Raw genomic sequence first — 20,974 nt, forward strand, 5'->3', positions numbered from 1 at the left:
AATGGTGACAACTATAACTGATATAAACTGAACTGTCAGCTGAAGTGAATGCAGATAAATTCAACTGGCTCAATTATCATGCTTTAAACTCTTGATGTAACGTTTAAATTTTCAGTGCAATTTCAATGAAATTTTTTTTCTCTTCATCTTTTCAAGCTGTGATCATAGTAAAAATGACACCAAATTGTCAGAATTGGGGGCTCTCTCTTTCTTTGGCTACACTGACTGGGTTTTTGCATTTGAGCTGTTGTGTTCCCCAGGTCAGAGTGACTGCACATTAGATTTGTGTTGAGAACCAGACTTCATGGGTTCAAGTTCCAGCTCTCGCTCCAGAGTGACACGACCTTGGGCAAGTTAATTAACTTTTACTTATCTGCAAAAAGGGGATGATAATTTCAGAAGGTTGTTGTGAGGATTAAGTGAATAAAAACTTGGCAAGTGTTTAGAATAATGAATGACACACAGCGCATGCTCAATAAATGTTTTCTGTATCATATTTATTATTAGTCTCTCAGGAGCAATCGTATTTTCCTGTGTTTACATTTAAGTTAATATATAAAGTGAATTTGATAAACTAAAGTCAAGGACATTACCTTCTACATATTATAATCATGTTTTTTTTTTAAATAAACTTTTGAAATTAAATAAACTTCAAGCTAGCTCGGATTACATTTACTTAGTAGCTAAAGGAGCAAATTATTTATTATCTCTGAGCCTGGGTTTCCTTTATCAATAACAAGAATATCTATAACAAAACTTGTTAGGAATTAGTCACCTAACAGAGGACACACAATAAATGATTGCTATTTTTATTATATTTTCTGTGAAAGGTAATTATTGCCTGATACAAAAGTAAGACGATAACTGTGGTGACATCATTATAAAATTCTTCCAATTAAGAAAGAAATTAGCTTTCCCTTCTGTGCCGAAATTAATCATTCCTAGCTCCTTTTTCTCTTTGGTCCTCACACATCAGTCTTTTGTCTAAAAAATAAAATAAAATAAAACTTCAGATTGGATCCTGCAGCTCATCATTTGCTGGTCTTCAGTAAGACTGGATTTGAGGCCCTCAGAGCCAGAAAGTTCCTTCAGCTCCCTACAGAGACTAAGCAATGCACGGAAAACTTAAGTCATCCTGGCGTGGGTTTCGCCTTCATCATTTACCCAAACATTCTTTCCCTTTTAGCAACACACTGTCCTTCTAAGCTTTAGCAAGCATTTCAAAACGTAGTGCTGGCTCAAGTCCAAGTATGCATCTAAGTTCAGACTACCATAACCTTTGAAAAATCTTTTCACTCATTTCCATACAGTTAGTTGCACAGGACAAGCTCTCTAAAGACTGCAATGGCCAAAAAGAAAATTATTTTAGCAAAAAGAAAAGCAAATATTTATTAAGCCTCTATTATGTTTCAAATACATCCACATAAATAATCACGGCTAAACTTCAAAAGACTTTCTATTATTCATTGTCACGTAACAGATGGCCACAGGGAGATGACGAGAAGTTAATTGATTTGCCCAAGATTATCCCTCCAACAGTGAGAATTCATACCTCCAAATATGGAGACAGGTCATGTGACCGACATCCCTACATGATATTACCTCTCACAAAGAATTACTAAAAAGCTCTGGCTCAAATGATCATATTTCACTTGATGCTTGTGAGAGCCCACCAGAAGCTATGATCATGTCCATTCTCTAGGTGGGGGAGCTGGGGCTCACAGAGCACACTCCCCAAAGTAAACCTGGGAGTCCAGAGCACTGCCATCAATCACCCTTGGGCAGCAGGAAGGGTAGGCAGCAAAAGGCCCACAGTTTATCCTCAGATAAAAGTCAGCTTTGTAGGATTCCCTCCCAAATAACTTCCATTCCAATGTGACTAACACTGCCCCTTACTATCTTGGAGGATTCTCATGGAGAGGACCTTTATTTTTATTAAGTAGAAGATCTAAAAGAGAAAAATTACTTTGAGTATTCTTCTTGAGAAAAGACACAATAAATTCCCCCCGACAATATTAAGCTTTATAGAAATTGTGTTATAAATTTATACCTCACAATTCCACAAAGTTAAATTAATAAAATTGGAAACAGTTCAGTCTGAGAAACATCAAAAGCCATGCACAGAATATTAAAAACAGTTGTCTGGAATCTATAGAGACAGAAAGTAGATTAGTGGCTGCCTAGGGCAATGGGGAAATGGGGGTTGGGAGAAATGGGGAGTGACTGTTAATGGGTACAGGATTTCTTTTTGAGGTGATGAAAATGTTCTCAAATTGATTGTAATAATGGTTGCACAACTCTGTGAATGTACTAAAACCACTGAATTGTATACTTTAAATGAGTGAATTATACGAGGCCAGACAACTAAGTTCGTGAACTCATCCTGGAAAAAGTGGTATATAACCCATTGCTGAATATCACTATGGTCACCTTCGAAGTACTCCCCTTGGGAAGCTATGCACCGACACCAGTGCGTAGTCCACCCTTCAAAGCAATGTTGGAACTCTTTTTCTGGAATGGCCATCAGAGTTGTCATCGTATTACCCTTGATGTCCTGAATATCATCAAAATGTCTTCCTTTCAATATTTCCTTTATCTTTGAGTAAAGAATGAAATAATTGGGGTCCAGATCAGGTGAGTAGGGAGGGTATCCCAATACAGTTGTTTACTGGCTAAAAACTCCCTCACAGATAGTGCCGTATCATGATGCAAAAGCCATGAATTATTGGCAAAAAGTACAGGTCGTCTAACTTTTTCACGCAACCTTTCAGCACTTCCAAACAGTGAACTTGGTTAACTATATGTCCAGTTGGTACAAATTCATACTGAATAATCCTTCTGATATCAAAAAAGGTTCGCGAACTTAATTGTCAGACTTTGTATGGTATGTGAATTATATCTCAGTAAAGCCGTACTGTAAAAAAGATCACATACAGTATAATTCTATTTATGTTACATTCTGGAAAAGGAAAAACTAGAGCAACAAAGAATAGATCAGAGGTTGCCAGAGGGTAGGAGTTTTGGGAGGTGATAGAATTGTTCTGCATCCTTATTATGATGGTTAAATGAATCTATATATCTATTTAAAATTATAAAATTGTATAGCAAAATTTTTAAAATTGATAAAAAAACAAAAAAACAGGTTTTTCTTAAAATCAAACGTACTTTCATTTAAGTTTTCGTTACTCATTTTATTTTATTTTATTTTATACATTTTTTTTTTAACAGGACTTTATTGGGGAACAGTGTGTACTTCCAGGACTTTTCCAAGTCAAGTTGTTGTCCTTTCAATCTTAGTTGTGGAGGGTGCAGCTCAGCTCCAGGTCCAGTTGCCGTTGTTAGTTGCAGGGGGTGCAGCCCACCATCCCTTGCGGGAGTCAAACTGGCAACCTTGTGGTTGAGAGCCCATTGGCCCATGTGGGAATTGAACTGGCAGCCTTCGGTGTTAGGAGCATGGAGCTCCAACCACCTGAGCTACCAGGCTGCCCCTTGTTATTCTTTTTATAAGAAAGAATTGTTTAGTAATCTTAAAAAGTTGTTCTAATGGTTTAGAGTGCTATATCCCTTTACTGAAGAGATTTTGAAATATTTTGGAGTACATATTAAGTAAAAGGTTTTCCAACTAGGGGACACACTAAGGCAGAGAAGGCCAATTTAAGAGTGAGACAGAGGGAACACTACGAGCTTGACCGTTGCTAGAACTCGAGGTCCTGTGCAGTCAAGCTTCTTGTAAGCACCACAGGTAAAGTTAGTCTGCTCAGCAGCCAAAAAGCTAGTTCCTGACCTCAAAGTGTTTTTAATTCAGTAAGATCAAGTACTGTGTAATTTATTATTGAGGAGGGGGGAGAGTACTTTTTAAGATACAATAGAGAAAACTTTCCTTACTCTATAACCTGCATTTTCATTTATATGGCATAAGAGTCACATGAATCAAACCCTAATATACTAATGTTTGCCCCTCATCTCCTTGTCAGGAGAAAATAGGCCAACTTGCTAGGAGGTCAATCAGAGGGTATGCGTGGACATAGAGCACGCAGAAAATCCGTCCTCTGGTCAGTGCATGGTTTTCCATCCAGTTGATCAGATTACAGTTATTTTGCTGCAATCGTGGTGGATGGGGGCATTTACATGGAGGTGAGAGAGCCTGGGGATGCACCTCTACCAAATTAGGTAAGGCTTTTATTCACTGTTTCTTCATCTATAAAACTAGCTTTTTTAAAACTGCATTACCTCTCATGCTTAAGGACCTCCTACTAATAAAAGAAAATGTTTTACATATGCCTTTTGCGTGAACATTTTAAGAAGAATGGATTTGCATCTGACACCAGGCTCAGTCTCACCGAGGACTGGTGGTGAGGCATGAGTGAATCCAATCAAAACACTCCAGGGGCACCATGACTGGAGAGAGGGGCAGGAAAAGGCCAAAGGTACTAAAGTTCAATCCAATGCAATACCCCAAAGTGTGTCACAAGTTAGATTTCTCTGAGAACTCTCAGGGATGTTACCTCACTTAATCCTTGCAACACTGCATGAGATATGAGACAAGCACATTATTATTACTGTCTCATGAATTAGGATAATGAGGCCTGATGAGATTAAGGAACTTCATCAAATGCCCCAAGACTAGTACGTGACAGAGCATGGCTGAGAGCCCAATTCTTGTCTCTTTGTTAGTAACTATGACATCACACTGCTCCTCACACACCCCTAGGTTCACTCCACAGCCACACCTTTCCCACAAGCTACTCTGTTGCTACTAATGCACACCCTACGTTCTTCAGCAGGATGCCTGAGGAATCCAGCCAAGTTGTACCTCCATCTTTTCCTCGTTTTTAATTCTCGAGTGAGGAATGCTCTTCTTCACTTGAAAATTATCTGCTCTGGTCAGGCTCGTTGGTCTAATCCTCCTGTTCCACCATTCCCAGGATTCACTCCTTGTTCAAATCTTCTGTGGTATCCAGCGGCCTCCAGCAGGTAAGTGGTGAAAATGCAGAGATGCCAAGCATCAGAAACTGTGGCCAGAGGAAAATTCAACTGGGGCTGAGGGAAGTCAAACCGTGGACTCCACGTTGCCTCCTGGCTATTCCTAACCTTGATCTGAATAACTAACTTTTTCACAGGAAGATGGCACCTCGGTACTCTGCTGCCTGTGTGTGTTCTTTCTATTTCATATGAAATAGAAGTGTATAGTCCTCATTCTAGTTTTTCAAATAGTTTAACTTCCTGAGTATACATGGAACAATTCTGCTTTTGAGAGCTAATGGATGTGACTGCAAGTCCTATGCATGCATATTCATGACCAGTGAGGATTCAAGAAATGTTTTCTGAATGATGAATAAATGAAGCATTAGTTCATGGATTAATAAATTCCACAGGTCAAACTATGGCTCTCTCTCACCCCCAACAAAAATAAATGTCAAAACTACATGAGGCAGAACAAACAGTCAGTAATAGGGGCACTGTGTTCCTTTACAGCAGAAAAATGAGTCCTATTTTACTGAAGAATATCATAACTGAATGCACAAAACCAGTCAGTACTTTCAAATGTCTGTGCAGCACAGACTGGCTCTGTGTCGCATAGCAGGATGTTTGATTACATGTGGGTCACTGGAAACCACCCTTATCACACCCATATTTATAAATTTGCATTTATAAATGTACTTAGCTATGCAGAGATGGGTAGAAAAACAAGCTATATATAGCTGGTGTCATCTAATTTTATTTAGCTAATGGTTGAATAAAAAGGTATTTAAATAAGGCTCTGATCAAACTCATCTGTGTGAATTTTAGCAACTGACTAGCCAGGGTATAAAACAGCACAAGGACCCACTCTCTGGCTGCACTGCAGTAATTCAACACACAGGGAGATGCCCATGCCAGCCAAAGCCATGGCTTGGAAATCTGTTTATCTGCCAAACCAAATCGCTTTGTACTGCTTTTCAATCTCTTACACTTTACTGTTAAAAAGCCGACATTGGAAACTAAACTAAAACTAGAAGCAGGATGGTAGAGCCTTTGAGAAGAGAGAATGTTGTTTTGGGGGGTGCACAGAGAGACAGTGAGTATGAGAACCGTTCTGCTTTTTGATCTGGGGGTGGTTATATGAGTGTTTGCTTTGAGCTAGACCTGTCTGTGTCCTATACTGTGCTATGTGTATGTTATACTTAAAAGAAGTAAGCACTCCAACATTGGGAAAACTTTTTAAAACTCCCCAGTAAGCCTACTTGGGAGAACTTCATTGGAAATATTTTTCCCTATTCTGTAATTTGGGGTCAGTGAGTACGTGGCTAGAAATTACAGAATTATCTAATCAGAAAGCATCATTAGAAGCTTGTAGCACAGGTTAAGCAGATCTCTTACAGGACCTTTTAGAAAATGCTGGACTAGATAATAACAATAACAATGACAACCACTGGCTATGTGCTTCACATGTGGCTCTAAGTCCACTGCATTCTGGAGACCTTACAACCAACTTCTGAGCTTTATGAGGCCCCTGAGGCACCTGTCCCACTGCTAGGAAGAGACAGACCTGGAATTTGAGCCCGAATGTGATTAATTCCATTTCCTGTGCTCTAACCACTTCACACACTGCATTCCTTCTTACCAGAAATATTGGCTTTTGTGCACTGACTCAGGTGCACGGGGATCTCCTGAGCAAGAAGGTGATTGTCCCACCCACAACTACAGCAAATTAATTTGTCAACCTTCTGGTCTGTGAACCCAGAGAGATTAGAGTACAATAAACTCTTCTAGGTCAGGAACCTCACACTTAATATTTTTGTTTCCCCCCAAGTACCCACTACAATGTCTAACACACAATATTCAATAAATATACATTTTAAAAATAAGTTATGGCTACGGAAGCTCAGTTATCAACATTAATGCCACACTAATCTGTGTGACTAGAAGAAACACAAAGAGGACAACCACATATCATCTACATTACAAATTAGTAATCAAGATAACTCACAGTATTCTCCTTCCAATTTCTTGACTCTCACATAAGGTTTTTTTCTTTATCTTTCATCTATCTCTCACTTTCTTTCTCTCTGCCCTCTTCCACTCCTTCTCTGCTTATGTCTTAGGACCATCTATGGAACACTACGTTGCTTTACTGATTACTGTCCAAAGTATACCCACTCATGAAGCAATCACTGGCAAGAACAGGAGCCTTTGCCCAGTCATGGCCACCTACAGACAGGGATGGGGAAAACTTCTGCCGAAACTTCAGTGGAGACGATGGATCCTGAAATAATCTGAGTTCTGTTAGGAAGAGAGGTGGAATAATGGTACTGAGTGGGCAGGCAGTCAATAATGTCCCTATGCATCCCCTACTTACAGCTACAGTGAATGGTTACTCAGTCAATCCAACAGTGGCTGGCTTCAAATGTGTGAAAACAGTGTCAGAGGGCAGAACTATGGAAATAAAACATTACAGCACGAAAGAAAAGGCTTTCTAATATCCATAACTATGCAAAAATGAAATGGGCCCCTTTGGGCAGCAGGAATATCTCTGTTAGGGTGCTTCTCATGAGATGACTTCCATCATTTGCATTAGAATCACCTGGGACAGACACACTGCACTTGAGACCCGCTGTTCGAGGGGAAGTGATTACCGGCTAAGGAGTATATATATGTAAGATATACCACCAAAATCTCTTCCTTCTTTTAGATTCTATAATGCTAATGCTAGATACCAAGGTGGATAGGTGATGTCAAGACCCCAGCAGTTGACATTTGACACCAGAGGGGGCAATTCATTTGTGAAATTGGATTGTATACTATTACCTTAGTTTAAGACTTACAACTATAGCAACAATGTAACATTTGAGAGTCATTCACCAAAGCAGAATTTTTTTCTACTAGACTCTTGAAACATGGACTACTTAGAAAGAAATGTAAGGAAAATTACAATTAAATACTCATTTAGTGGCTATCTTAATTCATTTAAAACTTTAAAAATAACTGAAAACCATAAAGTAAAAGATATGCAGGCAATTATGAAATTTAACGTGGTAAAATTCCTTTTTCATATACATTTGGCATCCACTAAATTTGAAATACTTTTAAAAGTCGTGGTCCAGAGAGACAAAAACCCAACTTTTATGGTGCGTATTTGATGATATTAGTCACCATAAAGTTGATATTGAAAAATCATTTGAAGCCAGGCATTGTGTCCATTACTGTGTTTGTCTGCCACTCTCCATATTGTAAAGCCTCTCATTATTTAAGGATGTAGTCCATCCCTGTAACCCAGGCCAGGGGATCCCTCATTTTCTGGGGTCCCATCACCTTTCTGTAATCCCCAGGCTCTTTCACACCTTTGCATTTCCCCTTAAGGCCTCCAGCTGGTGAATTCCTCCTCCCCCTGCCAGACCCTGCTCCAGCCTCTTGTGCTCACTGTGACCAAGAGCCCTTCCTTCTGCTAGCGGAGCACTTTGTACTCTAGGACACCATTGATCACACTCTGTGAAAACCACATTTAGGTCCCCATGTCCCCACAACTTAGGGCATCTTTAAATGCAGAGACCATCTCACTGACCCCTGTAGCCTCTGGCAATTTCTGGCACCTCATAGGCAGATCAAAAGGTCAACTGAACAAACACCGGGGCCTCCAGTACTGGCAAATACTTGCTAGGTAGGATGATTTATTATTGACTACCCCACTAGACTCTGAACTTTCCCTGGACTGCGACAGTATATAAACTTTTTTACACAGCTCAATTAACCCTTGAACATGCAGGTTTAGGGGTGCCCACCTCTGTGCAGTTGACAATCCACAAATAACTTTTGACTCCCCAAAAACTTAACTACAGTGATGCCTCAGTATCTGTGGGGGATTGGTTCCAGGACCACCCCCCCGCAGATGCCCAAGACCCTTATATAAAATGGCACAGAACATTGTATGCAGTCGGTCCTCCCTGTCCTTGGATCCCTAACCGTGGATCAAAAATATTATTAATCCCCGAATAAGTGGACCCACATAGTTCTAACCCGTGTTGTTAAAGGGTCAACTGTATATGTTTGTTGCTGGAAGGAATGAATGGAGTTCCTCCCCTGTAAGTGGGAAGCCCACAGTCTGGTAGTAAAAGCAGCTCCCTTTCATCGTGTGCCTACTGTGTTCCAGAAACAATATTATGAGATTACGTATTAGCTCTATTAACCACCACCACAAACCTAAGAAGTGGGTGTTATAATCATCATTTTATAAATGAAGAAATGGTAAGAATAAGCAACTTGCCTAAAGTCACAAGCGCTGGAGCCTAGGTAGGGATGCAGATCTCACGTGGAAGCCCATTTTCTTTCCACCATATTATATGATCTCCCCTCCAATTTAAAATTAATCAGATAACTGATTTATTAATATCATTAATAATTCATTAATTTTATTAATAGTGTTAACAATTAATTTATTAAGTCTTTATCATTAATAACAGACACTGGACACAGTAGATATTCAATATACTAAATCTGATTATGCAAGGTAGTTACTTACATAATTGGCACATTATACTATTTTGAGCAAGTATTGCCACTAATTATGGTGATGCTTTTAATAAGCTAATTTATATATCAAAAGCACAACCCCAACACCAAGCTGCTGCTCTACAACATATTCTTCTTTTAAATCATGTGGAAAATATTGATAAACGCCACAGAGACTTGGCCCTCAACTCCACATTCCTTATTTCTCCAGTAGTGTTTCCATCATCAAGATTTAGATAAAAGTTTGGGCAAGAGCATCACCATTTGGGGCAGTTATCAAGTACCTACTTGCTAGTGACTGCAAGGTTCAGCGATACATTTTACTTTTTAGCCCCCGATCACTCTGTGCGGAAGTCCGGTAGTCCCTCCGTTAACCATCCACCTACCCAACGCAGTGAATGCGCGCAATGTCTCTTCATTGTTTGCCAACATCATCAATACCTGTTTACGAAAGAGTTTTAGCAAGAAGTTGATTGTGATGGGGGAAAAAATCGGCTTCCCACGAAAATGCTTCAATGATTCGCCTTTGTTCACACGATAAAATCCAATGTTTAGTTCCGGACAAGGGTCCTCCGCACTCGAACCACTGTCCTCCCCGCCTTCTGACAGACCTCTCGCCACACGGAGTTCCAAAGCCTCTGAATGACCTTGCGCCAACTTCATCTGCCCTTTTTCACACGGCTTCTTCCACGGTTCACACGGCCCTCTCACTTCGGAATTGCCACCAACATCCGCACATCTGTGCCCCAGCTCTGACACTGCTTGACTCACAGCGGGTAATCAAGAAAGGTTTGCTGAACTCAATACTAAATATGACGAAACACCAAAGCGGACCCTTCTTTAAGAAAACAGTATCTCTATGTACCTCACTCCTAGCGCATTAGGTCCTCCAGGGGTGGATCTGCTTGATAATGGCCACTTTTGCCTCATAGTTTCCTGATGCTCCTACCTTCCCTCTGCAGTCACGTTGTTGTCTCCATGCCATTGCTCATTATATTTCTGTTTTAAAGTCATATAAGTGGTGCTCTTTTAAAAAAAAAAAAAACACAAGAAAAACACGAAGATGTACAAAAAATAAGCCAGCATTCACCTATCTCTCAGAATCACTATTAAAACTTCAGTATAAAAAAATATGGATATGCATAGCTTACAGATTGTGTGTCCCACATCTGAATATGTTATTTCAGAAATGGTATCATATATCACCTGGCAGTTTGTGTTCAGCTATTTTTTATACCCTTCACATTATTTGTACATCAAATGTATATTTTATTTTATTTTAAATTTTATTGGGGAATATTGGGGAACAGTGTGTTTCTCCAGGGGCCATCAGCTCCAAGTCATTGTCCTTCCATCTAGTTGTGGAGGGCACCGCTCAGCTCCAAGTCCAGTTGCCATTTTCAATCTTTAGTTGCAGGGGGTGCAGCCCACCATCCCATCTGGGAATTGATCCGGCAACTTTGTTGTTGAGAGCTCGTGCTCTAGCCAACTGAGCGATCCGGCTGCCCCCCAGTGTGTTCAGCTTTTTAAAAACATCTTTCACATTAGTAAGAGTAATTTAATATGATTTTTAAAGATATCTACAAGGCATTCCATTGTATGGATATATCTTAATTTGTATTTGTTTAATAAACCTCCCTCTTGGGCTGGAGCTTGCTGGGCCTGCTTCTGAGCCTTTTAAATTCTGATCATCTCACCAAGCTGGCCTCAAAAGGTCTGCTCTGAATCATACTCCCCAACCACCTAGGAGGAGGAGCTCTTTCACCTTTTCTTTTCTTTTCTTTTCTTTTTTTGCATACAGAAAGATATGCACTCAGGCACAAGGTGAAATATGTTTCTTGATATGGGTTGTGGTCAAAGAAGTTTGAAAGCCACTGCTCTATCCCAAAAATTTAACCAGAAGCTATACCTTAAGTAATTTAAAAAATATCACTGGGGCCGGCCCGGTGGCTCAGACGGTTAGAGCTCAGTGCTCCTAACTCCAAAGGCTGCCGGTTCGATTCCCACATGAGCCAGTGGGCTCTCAACCACAAGGTTGCCGGTTCGACTCCTGCAAGGGATGGTGGGTTGTGCCCTCTGCAACCAGCAATGGCAACTGGACCTGGAGCTGAGCTGCGCCCTCCACAACTAAGATTGAAAGGACAAAAACTTGACTTGGAAAAAAGTCCTGGAAGTACACACTGTTCCCCAATAAAGTCCTGTTCCCCTTCCCCAATCTTAAAAAATATATATATATACATATATATATATATATATATATATATATATATATATATATATATATCACTGAACCACTGTAGTTAGGATTAAGACATTTTTATGTTGCCTAAGCACTAAAGGATTTCCAAACATCTACTTAGAGTTTCGTAACGGTTTCCTTGATGAGGAATTTCAAAACGTACATCTTTCTGTTGCTGAAATCTCAAGCATGGCCACCACAGGCTTTGCCAGAGAAGCCTCTACACTGATGACTAGATTCATTCTTCTTCTCTCTCCCCCTCTCCATTCCCCCACCCGCCCCTTTCTCAAGGGCAAACTGAAAATAAACAGAGCAGAAGGTGGTAGAAAGAACCCTGAGGAAAAAGTAGTGTTGGATGGTAAGGAAGGTGGGGCTGTAAGCGAATGACCGGGCTTGGGGCCTTTGAAGCAGGAGGAAGTATCACTTCCTTGCCTGCCTCCTCCTCCCTGGGGCCTCCTCTCTCAGGCCTCCTGGTACTTTTCTGCTCTCCATGACACAGCTTCCCCGTGGAAAGCAGAAGTGGTCCTCCCTCTCCTGATGTCTCTGAAATAAGCTTCTCTGTTCCCCTGACCCCCAAGGGGGTTAACATTTCTGGAACAGTGGAGGCGCCCAGAAGGCCCAAACACCAAGAAGACATCATTGCTCTGCCTCAGTTGGAGTCAGAATGAGTCCAGACCCATCCCTCCAATCTCACAGTGTACTCTCATCAGCATCGAAAAGTGGGCCCAAAGAATCGTTACAGATCCCAACCAGATAATGTACCTATAGACAGAGGAAGGAGATGTGGGAAGGAGCTTCCAATTGGCAAAGAGCACACCAGCATGGATTATGGTCAATAAAGAGCAGTGAGAGTGACTGTAGATGCTCACAGAAAGGTGGGAGTGCTGGCAGGCCCGGCAATATTTGACATTATCTGAAGTATGAATTATAAAAAGGAAATGAGATAAACTTAGGACACCCTCTGAGCTACACGAATGAAGCCTTCTTTCCAGGGTTCTACAGTTCAACAAGAGCAGAGCCTAGAGTATTAAGAAACACCCATTCAGCTAGATTCTGTAAATACATCCCCATTTGTGTAATTTTATGGAACATCATTTATATATCTTAACATGAAAAATGAACAGAGTTACCATAAGACTAACCAAACATCTTTTTCCTTAAAAGATCAACTCCAATCATGTCAATTCATGATTTGAAGGCTTTGTAAGATGTTGGGGAAAGAGTTGAAGAGGGGAGCTGGAGAAGGGAGACTGGAAATAGCTTAGGGTTCTAAAGCACAGTTAAATAATCAACACTTTGAAAGAGTTCTATACAAATGAAAACTATATGCTGATTGTAAATATAACTTTCAAGAAATAGTTTTGTAGCAAATAATGAATGTTGAGAGCTTATTCAGTACTAAGGGAAAGTTAAGTACACAACAAGACTGCAGAAAATGCCCACGAATGAGGAACAAAGGCCATTATAAGCCCCTGCAACTAACTTCTCAGCATGAATGAATCTTTTAAACACATCATCCCAAGTAATAATTTAAACTTGCTATTCTAAATTACAAGAGAGTCCTTCCAGCTAACTTAAGCCAAAGCTGTTTAAAAGAAGGTCCCAGCCTTTCAACTGGCCTATTCCAAAAACTAATTCCTCAGTTGGCAGATTTCCATACTATTTTCTACACTTGGGCTTCTCTTCCAAATGGGAACTTACACAAAATAAATTTTAGAAATGATAATCAAGTGAACATTTCACACTTTAAGTATCAGAAAATTAGGCAAAAGAAAAAAAACCCTAAACCAGGTTACTCTTCCATGTCCTTCTCTTCATTACCAATCTTAAAAGATGCAGGCACTGCCTATCTGTTGTAGGAGTGTGGGCTTAGAACCGCATCTTACTCATAGCAGGTGCTTAGTAAATGGGGTGCATGTTTTAATGCGCATCCTGTGGGTTCCGTCTCCTTACTTTATATTTTCACCTTGGATGATGCTCTCACTGATCCAACAACCACATAAGGAGGCTCACTGAGTTCATGGGGAGGCACTTCCATCAGAGGCTAGAGGGAATCCCTTTGCAAAGTATTAGGTGGGTAGGTCTGTATTAATCAATAAGCACCTGATAGCCCCCTAGGCAGTCACTAGGGCTGCTCCGACAGCAGCCAGTACACGTATTACCTTGGCAGTTACCAGAGATCCCCCCTCCGCAAGTAGCAAGCAGTAGTACAGAGGGGCACAGAAGCCCATCTCCCCAGTACAGTGTAAGTGCCCTAGTTGATAGTGCATCTACTCATTTGCCCTGAGCAGTTAGTCACTTAGTACAGACAATTAATAAGTGGTGGGAGAAAATTACCTTGTGGTTCTCTGTTTTTAAAATGTGTATTAAATGGTAAATTAATTTCTTTGCTTTTAAGTAATTTGAATACCTAATACAGGTCCAAAGTCAGAAAAGAAGAAGAAATTCTAAAGCTGGAGCCAGAAAATATACCTACTCCACCCAATGGTGCCACTTAACTAGGTCTATGACCTTGAACATGCCACCAAACCTCTTTTTCAATATCTGTCTCTGCCTACCCTGAGGGGCCATGAGAAGTTCAAATGAAATCAGAGCTCAGGAAGTCTTCAGAGCCCTGGGTAAGCAAGCAAAGGTGCTAGCACTATCATTGTCAAGAAGAGCCCAAAGAAGGAGAGGTCTGACTGACATTGATCAATGTCCCAACTAATGATTGCCATGACCTTTCAATGTTAACACTACCTATGCCTGAAGACATTGATATCAGCAGTGTGAGGGAACTGTAACAATATTCCATGCTGTGGATGTCCGCACACTTATTCTTATTTACACAGATTTAAAACTAGTCCAGGTTTGTTTATGGATAAAATATTTTAATAGTTTTAAATGACAATTGCATATATTCATTTGAACCAACTCGCATCTCAGATGTTTTGGTGATTTATTTCTGAATACAAATATAGTGGAACTAAAAGTCTTTGAAAATCATTGATTTGCAAAACTGCTGGACTACTTTTCTACTAAAAGAATACAGGGGATATCACAAATTCTCCACATATCTTTGCTACACCAATGACTCTAAGATAAAGTGGGTCTTTTGGGTTGCCAAGCTACTTTTGCAGGCTTTATCTTATACTCCAAATCAAGCCCCTTCTCCAGATAATACAGCAGAGTAACCAGTCCTGAGTGGAGCTCCCCACTTAGAGCTGGCTCTGAGATAACAGTCCAAAAAGTCCCTCAAATCCCCGCTTTAGAAACCAGGACAGAGGACCGGTAGGCTTCAAATGCCTTAGGAACCAGCCCTGTTCCTTCTGCCTTGCATAGGGCCAGACTTCATTCCTTCTTCCAAGTAATCTCAACTGTGTGAGAGGCACTGGGGCTAGCACTTCAGACAAGACAGACAAAGCTGTGGTCGTGGAGCTTTCACTATAGTATACACACACCGGCAATTCATAACATAATTCTGATTACTTCTATGAAGGAAACGTTGGCTAAATAAATGGCCCAAGTAACTTATCCCAAATCATAGCTCTGGTAAATGGTAGAACAGACGCTACCTCAGGTTTCCGGGCTTCTATGTTCTCTTCCCTTTGGGGCCTTCTAACCTTCCCTCAGGAACAGGGTTGTCCCACTGGGCATTTAAAAAGGCCCTATCACCCAAAGCCTCTTGTGATCAAATTACAGTTCAAGTCTTAGGACATTTACCTCTTTACCTCCAAGTGAAAACCAGCGACTACCTGAATCCCACCATTTGCCAACAGAGCTCACTTACTGGGAGGACTTTGAGTACTTAAGAAGTGCCAGTATTCTGTCAGTGCCTACTCCCGGTGGCACTACTTTAGGTGTTGCCTGCCTTCCTGGACCCTACAGCCAGCTAAGGGCAGCCAATAAATCACAAGTCAGACATCATTACTGGCTAGTCTTAGGGTGAGCCAGACTCCTGGGCCCTGCTTTGGGACAGCAAAACTCTGGTATATTTATTAAGCAGAGTTACTAATAAGGACAGGTGGCTAAATCAGACAGATAGTCTTAGGTTTAAAATCATCAAATTGCAAAGAACCAGGGAGCCTTGTTTTTTTATGGACAGAATTATTTTCAATAAATAACAGCGCCATTCATTAAATACCTACAATAAATAGCACAGGAGGTAGACAGGTTCTCCCAAAGATGAGGAAACCCAAACAGGGTATTTCAATCACAAGCCCAGGTTCACACTAAGGTACGAAATTGTAAGGCCTCCATTCCACTCGGGGTTTCTGAGACGGCAAAGTAGTCTTTGGGGTAACACACACACACACACACACACACACACACACACACACACGTTGGAGACATGACCACAGAACCACGCTGGCTGTACAGCATCTAGAAGACATCACAGTTGGCCCAGATAACGCAGGACAGTGGGAAGTGACGCTTACACCCTTCCCCCAAGGCAAAAGAAAGGCAACCCCTGAATTCTTAAAATAACTCTCGCTTCCTCCAGGCGGACGGAGGCACGGGACTGCTGCTCTGCAGGCCGAGAGGCGCCTGGCTCAGCGGGAGGGTGCGCACCAGCCTCCACCGCACCCCCTCGACGTCACGCTGCCGCCGGGGCTCTGGAGGAGGGCAACTGCCCGCGGGTCTGGGAGAGGGCCGCGACCGAGCCCCACCCCTCGCCTCTGGGGACCTAGGGCCCAACGGGAAGCCCAGATTGTGCAACCCGAGGAGTCCCCACCAGGGTCCCGGCCAGAATCCCTGCCGCGCCCACTCTGCGTGGAGAGGGGCTTCCCTGTGACGCTCTGGGAGTGGCCGAGTGGGGACAGCATGCGGCCCTCGGGTCCGCGCCAGAGGGCCGCGAGGTGTGCCCGCCCGCGCGCCCGCTTTTCCACCACACCCCGGCGCGGCTCCCTGGAGAAGACACCTGCTGAGCGGCCCGCCCCCGCGTCCTCGCCCCTCCCTGCCCGGTCACCCACAGGCTGAAGGCATCTGGGTGCCCTCACCGCCCGGCCGAGCGCCAGGACGGACAGGAAGGGGCGCGTGTCCTACGTTCCCGCGGTCCGCGCCGACCCCCGGCCACTGGCCCAGGGCCTGCCTCGCGCCCGAGACTCCGGCCAGTGGCACAGCGGCGGACCCCGCCTGGTCCGCCCTGGAGCCCGCGCTCCTGGTGCTTGAGACTCACCAGCTCGCGGTGAAAGTAGCGGGGCGAAGGGGGCGGCGGCGGCGGCGGCGCTCCACGGTGACTTGAGTTCAGAGCCCGGGGCGCGACGGGGCAGCCCAGCAGGGCTCGCGCAGAGTGGGGCTGCGGGCTGGGAACCGAGGACGAGCGGCGGGGGTCTGCAGGCTAGGGGCCCGGGGTGACACGGACGCCCCGCCTGACACGAGCTGGAAGCTGCAGCGCGTGGGTCCCGGAGGCGCCACGGCCGAGAGCGAGCGGCGGGCGGCCGGGCGCGGCGGGAGAGGAACTGGCTGTCGCTGGGCTCGGCCGAGAGGTCCCAGCTACTTCCTGGTGCTCGGATTTGCATACTGCGCCCAGGGGGCGGGGAAGTGACCGTTTGGACCCTGCCCAAGGTTTGGATCTTTGGTGTGGCCGTCGCGCGGAGCTTTGAAGGCAAAGAAACCTGGCGTCCCAGTGAGCGGAGCCACCTCGGGCCCAACATTCTGCTGTAGAGACGATAGAAGGATCTTCCAGTGAGACCCTCCGGAGTCTTGGCACAGACGAAACATCTCGCTTCTTCTTTCCTTCTCTTCCAACCTAGTTCTCAAGGTGTTAGGAAGTGGGGTGTCCCTGACAGGAGAGGGGGCGTGCTCTGATCCCCCAACATTTGGAGTTCTTTGGAGGTACGACGAGATGTGTTGAGTTGGTGCTTCATTGAGTTCTTAATGAGTAGAGTTCGCTCCTTAAAGGTGTACACGGGGGGGTGGGGGGGGGTGTTCAGAGTATTGATGGAAGGCAGGGGGCTCCGGAGTTAAATGGCCTGGCAACTACTCAGTTCCTCAAAACTTAGATTTCCTCTTGGGGAAATGGATGCCTACCTCGCAGGGTTACCGGGAGGATGGGCTCACACATTAATGGTTGCTAGCTTTTTATTCCTACTATCTCCACATCTCGCTGTGTTTGGCACATGACAGGTGCCAAACACAGTGTTTGTTGAAAGAATGACTGCATCTTCAAGTGCGTGTTCCAAGTCAGTAAATGACACTTACAAATCCAAGGCATAATATTAGTCTCAGGCACCGTGGATGCGCACTTGTTTTAAGCAAGATTCTGTTCACTGGGATCCCAGCATTACACTACACTGTGGAATTTACAAGGAAATAAACAGAACCCTGTAGAAGATGTGGTCTTTGTGTTAATAATAGCAAACACTTACATAGGGACTCTTGGGTGCCAGATACAGCGCTAAGCACTTCAGACCAATTAGCTTTTATTAACAATGTTCTTAAGAGGGTGGCCCCACCTGAGGAGGCTACAGCCACAGTCCAGCAGCAAGGTCAGCCACCTTGAAACAAAATCCCATAAATCAGTCATTCGTTACTGGTAAGAGAATAGAAGGTTTGCAAACTACTGCCTTAAATGAAAAAAAGTAAAAAGCAAGGTAGTTTATACCTATGATGTTCACTGATATGTAGTGGTTAGTTTCCTGCTGAAGAGGAGGGAGTAGGTTGCCTGTTGGAAGGTGTTGATTGTGTGAGTGAAATCTGTCACAGATTCTATGGAGTAATTCACTGCCTGAGTCCCATTTCCTGGACTTTTCATCAGGTTGACCTCTGAAGTACATTGGCCCTAAATTAAATATTTACTATTACCAGTGAGTCCTTAAGATCCTGCTAAAGGTATGTTGGCAATAAAGAATGGGAAACAAAATATTTGGCGTTGGTTAATCCATCTGGAATGACCTGTGGTTTTTGGTAAAATGTCTCCTGGAGTGAGGAACAAAGCATCATCAGGCAGAGCTGGGCTTTCACTCATCTCCACCATTTCTAAGTCCTCACACAAAAGCATCCTAGCTAAGTTCGTCACTTAATTTATCCAGAGCGCTTCCAGTGGGCAACATTCATTTTAAACCAGACTTAGGTACTTTTTAGCATTGTTTGCCTTCGTTTCACATGTTAACTTTCTCTCAACTACTGGTAAATAGTAAATCCCTCTTTGGAAGGCATTGCTTCTTATATTTACCCTTTTCCCATTGTATCTCTCAAAAGTCTTCTTAGGTGCTTTAAAATACTTCGTTAGCATTGATGTATTGGTTCTTGATTGATGGACTGAGTTGTCTCAACCATCTTCTCTATTGAGAATTGAGCACAGAATGGAATGATCAGAGGCAGGTTGCAAATCAACAAAGACCCCTTGACAGAGGAAGCAGGCTTTGCAGAAGGTGAGGGATGTAAGCAAGGAGGACAGAAGGAGTGAGGAATGAAAATGGCTTCAACTACAGACAATCCATTCTTAGTTTTTTCAGATTCAGATTCCACATTTGCAAATTTACCTACTCACTAAAATGTGTCTGTAACCCCAAAACCAGTACTCACAGCACTTCATAGTCATTTGTGGACGTGAGCACAGCAGTGAAAATTTGAATCTCTCTGCGTTCACACTCCCAGCCAACGTCAAACAAGGCGATGCCCTGCCTTCTTGTTTTAGCTCTTATACTATAAACATGCATCTTTTGTGTGGTCTGTGTAGTGCCATGTTTTTTCATTTCTGTGCTTTTTGTTTGTGATTTCACTGTTTCACTACCCTCAAGTGTAGTGCTGAAGTGCTGTCTAGTGTCCTAAGCACAAGAAGGCTTTGATGTGTCTTGTGGAGGAAATACGTGTGTTAGAGAAGCTTCGTTCAGGTGTGAGTTATGATGCTGTTGGCTGTGAGTTCAATGTTAGTGAGTCAACAATATGTATTAAATAAGGTGTCTTTCAGCAGATTCACACATAAAACAAGGTCATCTATAAATCAATTGATGAAAATACGGTGGCCAGAGAGACTCACAGCAACCCAACCCTGTATTTGTCCCAGGAACAATGTTTCGATGTTAGCTAATTCATTGTTTGTGGTAACTTTATAGATCATAACTACAGCAAATAACAAGAATTGACTGTGATAAGAACATACCATCATTCACTGGAAGAGACATGAAATCTCTGACCTCAAGGAAATTCTCCTTCAACACAGGCTTTCATCATCACACACCTGACCATGGCACGGGCAGCCGAGACTGGTCACTCCTGGTGCACACTTTCACACCAGCCTATCCACCCTGCCGTCTGATCTGCAGCCCATCCTACTGCTAAGCTATGGACTGTCCCTGGTGCCCCTTCCACTCTTCTGGGAGCTGCCCTTCCGGGTTTCAGACTCCTCAGTCCAACGCAGGGACTCTTTTGGATTGTCTGCACGAGCCTCCTGGTTGGCCTTGCAGGAAGGGGAAGAGTGGAGGCGAAGACTCTCCATCTGACTCTTACAAACATGGCTGGAAACCTAGTTTCTGAGGACCAAGTAGCACATAATACAGAGCAGTGGCACATGAGACTCACCTGCCCAGGTCCTACCCAGATACTTAAATCAAAGTTGGTGGGGTGGGAGAAAAGGGGACCCAATAATCAGAAGCTTTAAAGGTCCCTGTGTGGTTCCAATAAACAGCCAGGATTGGGAGCCACTATGAAAGCATCCCAACCAAACATCCTGGGAGAATATGGGACATGTTTGCCAAACAAATGGGTTTCTACCCATCACCAGCATTCCAATAAAATACACTAGAAGGACTGTCATCTGACACATTTGGGCCTGATGAATCAAAACCGTTGTTTAAAGTGGGAGAAATCATAAAAATGATATAAATGTGCTTTAGACATTTTACTTGTACTGTAACCTGAAGTATATTCAATTACTGCCAATCTCTTGTGTAATGGAGGGTGTTTCCTCTGAGTATGAGACCCCTGCTTGGTGTTTCCGTGTCACCTTTCTTACCTAAAAGACACCCCTGAAAACTCGTCTCTGATTTCTGATTATACCTTTGTGGAAGCAGAAGAAAGGCCTGCAAAGCCGTGTCTTTCACTCCGTCTCTTACCTTCTCAGCTACTTTACCCACACCTAATGCAGCAGGATTATTTGCTTTTACCATTATTTACCTATGACTGTTTTCAAATATTCAACTTAGTTTACATAGCAATACCATCTTCACTCATATTTTTTAAATTTCTATTTAATTAAAGTGCCTATTTGTAGTAGCAGGCACAAATTGACATGAAAACCACTGGCTTTTGGAAAAGTATGTAAGT

The 20,974-nt window shown here is 43.0% G+C and overlaps 1 protein-coding gene and 1 long non-coding RNA gene across 3 annotated transcripts in view; one reads left to right on the plus strand and one right to left on the minus strand.

The window, feature by feature from the left end:
• The window catches only part of LYN (LYN proto-oncogene, Src family tyrosine kinase), a 116,030-nt gene extending 98,654 nt beyond the window's left edge, over positions 1–17,376 (minus strand). Inside the window, exon 1 of one of the 2 annotated variants that reach the window (XM_019711059.3) lies at positions 16,884–17,376. In XM_019711059.3, coding sequence (XP_019566618.3) covers positions 16,884–17,361 — 478 coding nt within the window. In that variant the 5' untranslated portion in view covers positions 17,362–17,376. The remainder of the gene's footprint in view (positions 1–16,883) is intronic. The other variant, XM_019711060.3, reaches the window with a different exon arrangement.
• A 26-nt stretch (positions 17,377–17,402) lies between these two features.
• On the plus strand, positions 17,403–20,590 carry LOC141568679 (uncharacterized). Its single transcript, XR_012491882.2, has 2 exons — positions 17,403–17,542; positions 19,765–20,590. It is a non-coding gene; the product is annotated as an uncharacterized LOC141568679 (long non-coding RNA).
• The last annotated feature ends 384 nt before the right edge of the window (positions 20,591–20,974 follow it).

This window comes from Rhinolophus sinicus, chromosome 7 (assembly GCF_057876585.1).
Source record: "Rhinolophus sinicus isolate RSI-liver-muscle chromosome 7, RSI-T2T, whole genome shotgun sequence".
Lineage (NCBI taxonomy): Eukaryota > Metazoa > Chordata > Mammalia > Chiroptera > Rhinolophidae > Rhinolophus > Rhinolophus sinicus.